The sequence below is a fragment of the Varroa destructor genome, unplaced genomic scaffold (assembly GCF_002443255.2).
Source record: "Varroa destructor unplaced genomic scaffold, Vdes_3.0 BEIS01000004.1, whole genome shotgun sequence".
Taxonomy (NCBI): domain Eukaryota; kingdom Metazoa; phylum Arthropoda; class Arachnida; order Mesostigmata; family Varroidae; genus Varroa; species Varroa destructor.
In genome coordinates this window covers 20,325,598-20,332,140 of record NW_019211457.1, presented here as the reverse complement: position 1 = coordinate 20,332,140, position 6,543 = coordinate 20,325,598, and the positions used below count along the sequence as shown (strand labels likewise).

At 42.1% G+C, this 6,543-nt stretch overlaps 1 protein-coding gene across 3 annotated transcripts; it reads right to left on the bottom strand.

The window, feature by feature from the left end:
- Nucleotides 1-333: 333 nt before the first annotated feature.
- On the bottom strand, nucleotides 334-3,896 carry LOC111249702 (muscle LIM protein 1-like). Of its 3 annotated transcripts, none has more exons than XM_022803926.2 (3): nucleotides 3,750-3,896; nucleotides 2,410-2,553; nucleotides 334-1,900 (listed from the first exon to the last, which is right to left on the bottom strand). In XM_022803926.2, exons 2-3 carry the CDS (start codon nucleotides 2,522-2,524, stop codon nucleotides 1,671-1,673), a joined length of 345 nt encoding a protein of 114 aa, XP_022659661.1. In that variant the 5' UTR covers nucleotides 2,525-2,553; nucleotides 3,750-3,896; the 3' UTR covers nucleotides 334-1,670. The 3 variants fall into 3 exon arrangements, with proteins under 3 accessions (XP_022659661.1, XP_022659663.1, XP_022659662.1); XM_022803928.2 differs by having other exon boundaries at nucleotides 3,655-3,794; XM_022803927.2 differs by lacking the exon at nucleotides 3,750-3,896 and adding an exon at nucleotides 3,364-3,566.
- Between the last annotated feature and the right edge of the window lie 2,647 nt (nucleotides 3,897-6,543).

The following is a 6,543-nucleotide window of genomic DNA, read 5'->3' as shown; positions in this document are numbered from 1 at the left end:
CATAATATTAGAGTATGTTATTATTGAGAATCTAATAATCATTCAAGTTTTACGTGTGGAACTGTACTAACGCTGAATCTGGTATTTTTCTTTCTTTTTTTTTTCCCACTATTTCGTTTTCATGTGTCAATTTGATATTTATCTTTTGACGAGAAACTCCCTTGATACTAGAAAGAGTTTTACTTCGAATCCTATCCTCAATCAAGGGTTAAGTGCATTGGGCTTGTAGTGACTGCTCTAGCTATGTATATATTACCGCATTACCAGATTTACATAAGATAGATGGGACTCTGAATCATACTTTAGCCCGTTTCCCTTATGAATAAAATCATATGCTTTAACAGTAAAAATATTTATTAACATCTGTTGGTGTTTATTTTTCTGCTTTTCCATTTTTCAACCAGCGGACGAACTTCATAAGCACGAACGCTTCGGCCGTTGATTATTATTATTATTATTATGATTACTCTTGTCGTTAATGTTTACAAAGTGGAGGCTAGAGTTGCTTGCACCCCGCTTTTGTCTTAGCGGGTGACATCCGTTTTGCCAGTTCTCTGGCACCAGCAATTGTTGCTGTTGTTAACATCGCTTGTTTGTTGTTGTTTTTCGTTTGTTTACTATCATTCTTTGTCGTCGTCGTTGATGGCAATAGTTATTATACTCGAGATGGTCCGATCAATCTCGTAGTCGTTGCATCGCTTTATCATTAAACACGTTGCATATCGTATCTCATTGTATCGTTATTATCATCTAGTTATGAAGATGTCGTTTGGTAAGGATGTTGGCTCGAGGTGGGCTGGTTGTATTAGATGATAATGGCCTCTACTATCTACGCTCAGTCTATCCTACTCGCATTCTCGAAAGGAACAAGTTTCAAAGGGAAGCAAATAAAGCGGCCGGGGTGCTGATCTGAATCTAAGTCGTATTCTCTTGTCACTTGCAGGTTCATCTTTTACACAAGAGATGTACTGTCCGGATTAAGTTTAGGATCGTGGATGTTACACTATGCTGAACAATAGGAAGCTTATGGCAAGGTGGGAAACCGCAGGCTAATTAGGTGTGATTTGGATTGTGGTATGTCGCTGGAGCTGTAGATACGGCCCCCTTTGTGCATTGGGGGAGATGGTGAGGTCGACTTAAAGCACGTGCGGGGTCCTTCCGGGCGTCGCTACGCGCTTCGATTATCCTCGTTGGGCGTTCGCGGTCGATCCGAAAAGTGCCTCGCGCCTGAAGGTGGAGAAACTACCCTCGGGTAACGCGGGGCCGGCCGGAGCCCGCCTATCCGGGCCCCTGCACCGCGCCTGAAGTAGACTTCGTATTCACAAGCATAGCGCAGAAAGACAAGTTGGCTATTAGGGGAAATGGTGCTATCAAACGGGGCATTGGAGAGCCGAGAGGTTAACTCCTGTTCGTCAGTCAGTCTGTTGCAACTTCGTCGTAATCCTCATTTCATCGATCTTTGCTTCTGCTGTCTGATCAGTGGCCTTATGTCGGCTACACTGCCTTAAGAGCGTTTCTATAGTCTAAAAAATTCCGTTGTGTAGAGATATGTTCATTTGCTAGGGGAAAGGGAGAAGGGCGGTGATGGTTCTTCAGAACCCAAAAGCCTGGACGGCCATCGTTGTTCCGAAGTCTACCTTCGCCTGAGATGAGATATTCAGCCAAGGAATTTACTTGAACTGGAAGAACTTGGAATTGATTCCATAGTAAGGATCCAAGGGCTTGTTGGAAGAGGACTCAAAGTTGCCGAACACCTCTCCCTTGTCCATATTCAGGGTTCCAGCACCGCATCCGAAGCCGACGCCTTTAGGTCCAAACTTCCTACTGTAGCAGATCTTGCACCACAACATACCGTTGTGCTCGGTAGCATTGGTGGAGTCGAGCCTCTTACGGCACAATCCTAAGATACACATTACAAGGCACAATTTTAATTCAAAGCTCCCATGGCAATGAAAATGCTGGACCTCTAACGTTCTTATTAACTTTTCTCTATTTTAACCATATCTTCAATAACACACAGTTATCACCGCACGTTAATGGCGCCTCGGGCAATGCTTACTGAACTTTGGAAGCAAATAACAGATCTCTTGGATAGTCGATAATTGCTATTTCAGGCACCGACTTTTCTACACATGATTCCTAAATTAGTGAGGTTTTTTACAAATTGTGTGACTTCAAATTTCGAGACTAAACAAGGTCTCCACAGATCATGTGACAGGTAAAACGTACTCAACTCGAGCACTGTAAAACAGCCTTTATGCTTCGAGTTTTACGTCCGGTTTCGCCATTATTCATTCCATCAGACGGCTCGAAACAAAGTAGATCTATGCCCGGGTGGGACGTGTGTCTAAGATTCGCGGCCTAAACATTACCCGCTAAGCTATCACGGGCCACTATCGGACCACCTACCGCAGGTGTAGCAGATCTTATGCCACTTGGCACCACCAGCTAGCATCTCCTCGGCAGCGAACACTTGGTGTCCGCACTTCGGGCAGCGGGCAGCCTCCTGAGCCTGGAACGGCATTTTGATCTCGATTGAAGGTTATAGGGGTGCTGTAAGAGAATAAACATTTCAGTTGTGTTTCAGTATAACAATAAACGTTCGTCTATTACTATGTCTTGACAGGCGGATATGGGAATCTTAGAAGTGGTACGCAACCTTTCGACAGAACAAGGGAATGAAGTGAATCTCGGTTCTGACCTGATTAATCAAGAGCTGCTTGTGATCTAGCAAAGATTCCCCTTTCACTCGGACTACTACAGACCCTTGTACTTACCTACTGGTTACAATAGGACTATGAGCGACCCGACCGGCTCGAAAGGCGGGCCATCAGCGCACACTATATCATAACATAGCTGTGCCCCGATTAATATCTGTTAGAAATTAGGTCACATAATACGATTGTACTCTATATAGTTTTAGATGTTAGTGCTCTGACTGAGATAAAAGAGTGTATTAAAATTTACGAAGATAGCATATATATAGATGTTGTCGCCATTTGCACATTTCTCAGAGGCGATTTTTATTGATATTATTTTATATTATTTATTAGGAAAGTTATTAAGTAAAAGTCATTTTCATATATTGGGTTGGAGTCTAACGATCTTACTTTTCTTGAATATATATGGAAGAATATAGAAGTTAGTGCGACTACCTATATATATATATATGCTTTAATATGTGAAGCTCAGTCAATTGTTATAACAGCTGAAGCACAATAAGTAAATGTTTGGGTTAACATGATAAAGGCCTAACCATAATATACTTTACAATGGTAAAATGACATTAGTGTCATTTGGCTGTAATCAGAACCTGGATATCTTATGCACATAATAATTTAGAACAGATGAACATAAGCATACCTAAGTTATGAAAACTAGATTATCCTCTAAGCGTGCTCTAGCAAATGTATCTAGGCACTAAATATTAAATAAGCGGGTAAGTTGAGTAGCAGCGGGTGAGGACTATATCCAATGTATAGTGTAGATTTAACACAGTTTCTTTTCACAAGAATGGGTTAGTAAAGTATCCAAGCGGGCACTGCATCAGCACTTCGTTCGGCCAGGCTGTGGCACACATTATAACCGTCACTGATGATAATACAAGTTATAGAAGCGTTCTCGAAGGTGTCGATTACTGTACACGTTCTTTACCGCGTTTTGATTTCAAGCGGGAAACGACAAGCTTAATACAAGTATCGTTCAAAATCGAATTACATAGAACTCCCAGATAGAGTTGGGACACTAACCGCACTACCGCAAAGAACGAGTCCACTCGAATGCAAGCTTCGGACGGAACTGCCTCGGCTGCCGAGTCCGCCGGGGAAAAAGTCTCTAGCCACCCACACCAAGAGAGGGCGCCCTCGCCACCGCCGACACTTATTTGGAAGTCGCCTCGAGGTAGACAATCGACAACGAACCGAACGACTAGGCAGCCGGTCAGTCGGCTACCCTATTCTACAGTACGCTACCCAGGAGCCTTGCGCCCTGCTCGGCCTTTCTTTACCGCCGCCTTGCCTTAACTGCCCACTGCTGCTGCTGCTGCTACTACTTTCGCTTATCAACGCTGGACAGCTCTCGAAAGATAACTAGTAGCGATGGCTGAAAGGAAGCAAGAACACCGGCCCCAACCAGTCAGTCAGACAACGCCGGTGACTTGTCGCTTGTTGCTTGCACAACCGTTTGGCAGAGTTTAGCGGAGGGAGGGCAGACCTACGAACTGACTGACTGACTGATTTTGGTGGGCACCTCATGCAGGCCCCGCTAGTCATTGAGCAGTGCCATCTAAACTTGTGGGATGCGTTGGGCTAGCTACAGTACTTGTAGTAGATGGTGGCCAGTCGCGCTCTCAAGCTACATGCGACCCGCCTGCTGACACCTCAAGTAGTTCTGTGGTTGGGCCGCTGCTTCCTGAATACTCTTGGCCTGACACTGCTGGCAACAAGGCCACGTTCCATTAAGACTACCGAGAAAAACAAAACCTTCGATCCCATGAAGTTGCCGATGCCTGGCCTCCCGTCCGCCCTCAACTGACCTCCAATGATCTACGTCTTGTCAAGGTTTCACCAAATAAGCCACCGAAGAACTGCCGCGGCTTTGTTGGCAAATCGAAGGAAGTTGCCACAGAGTAGAGTTCACATTTGTGAACGGTCTCACAGTTCCTTTCTGGAGAATGCGACAAATGTTGGTGGCTGTGGATTTACGTGAGATATCAATTCATCTCAGACGCGTTTCGACCTACAAAAAAAAATCAGTCAATGTCTGCTTACGTATCAAAATGTATAGTCAATGATCTCGAACTGGTGCGTATTAGCGCATGCATTAAAATTTCTATTTATCAATTCACGTTATCCGAATATTATGTCCATATGAATTTTGTGGACATGAAAAGTACTCGACCCTTTTTAATCAATGTTCACTATAAAAAGTAAGTCCAAACGTACTACGTAATTACTGGCTATTACGCATTAATAATTTTATATATCAGAATAATTTTTATGATTTCGACAACTATTTATTCATAACTAAGCGCCCTCTGCATTTTTTTACGCAATAATTCAAAACAATGCGTTTCCAGGCCGAGGTTTGGGAAAGAGCAGAAATATTCGGAACTCATTCAGTGATGAATTATAAAAAAGCAGATTTATTCCTAAGCGAGTATAGTTTTTCTTCTATTTTGTTTTATAACCTAAATAGCAATCAAAAAGGCCATCACGAACCGCTAAATCGGTTCGACCTTGGGTACTGGCCAAGCAATACTTTGAAGAAGTTTCTGTGGACCGAAAAGGTGAGGCCTCTTGGACGAATTCGGTTCAATAAATGTAAATACTATACTATTAAAAGCTAGACAATGACTGTTCGCTAGAGCTCATAAACAGAACAGAAGAACAGAATGCACGCCAGATAGTCAGTCATACCATTTGACGAGGATTATAGCCTCGCTGTGAAAGTGAAGAAGGTTTTAAGCTCAAAGACATTCTCTTTGCTAATGAATATGAATGTAAGTTGTTCTGATGTATGCAGTGCTAAGCTTTATCAACTACGCTTGAATTGAAAAAAGTTAACATGAAAGTTTCTTTACTATTACCAAAAAAAGTGCGTGTCAATTAGCGTTGGGCACAGATTATCTGAGCCCTACGCATAACTATGAGAAACCCGACGATTACTTTCGTCTACGCAACTGAATTCCATATGCGTGTCTCTTTCTGTCCCTCTAATTTTTATACCGGAAGCAAGACATGCCAGAGCGTATGTGGTCTCTTCTGAACTATAAATACATCCCGAGGCAAACCAATGATGAAAGAGATTCATGCAGGGTTATGACTAGACAAGGCAAAGAGTTTGTAAAAGATTGAGGCCAAGAGCTTGTGCGGAGATATTTTTTAGAACCTGCAAACAAGACGCTTGTACCTTCATGCATTTTCATTTTAGTTATACGTCTGTACCTATCAAAACGGGCGCATCATTTTGCCGACGACTTAGTCTTGTACGTTAGCAGACCGAGAAAAACAGTGAATGACATATTATAGCTTAACTGAGCTGAAATTTTGGAGGTGGAGTGCTTTATGATGAACTGGATAACAACTCTCGGACAAGGTTCTTTTAAATAGAGCAAGAAGTTATCAAATAAACAAAAAGACTGTCTGCATTTTTTGCAAATTTTTCGCTGTTTGCACATTTTTTGCAAAAAAAATCGAATGCGATCAGATAAAATGTGTGCCCAATGGAACCGCTATCGATTTTGTTCGATTCGATTATAATACACGAACATTTATGTAAAAAAAAACGTTGTTTTTAAAGCAAATTTAATCTTAGGTCTGGACCACAGCGACGACTACAGCAATACGCCTAAACAACGTACGAAATCATTTGAAGGTAATAATAACAATTTAAACAGAAGAATAACATTACTGTAACAGGGTTAAGGGACAATAACAACCTATTAACTAAGGATGCATTGCAAGCCTAACACAAAAAGATAAACGTAAAACCTTCCTCTCTTATTGAACGTATTTACACACACTGTATTTTTAACTTATAATA

Excerpts from the sequence above, each read along its gene's own strand:
- LOC111249702 (XM_022803926.2), bottom strand. The coding sequence starts at position 2,524 with ATGCCGTTCCAGGCTCAGGAGGCTGCCCGCTGCCCGAAGTGCGGACAC. Across the intron at positions 1,901-2,409 it reads TAAGATCTGCTACACCTGCG|GATTGTGCCGTAAGAGGCTC; the intron begins GTAGGTGGTCCG and ends TGTGTATCTTAG.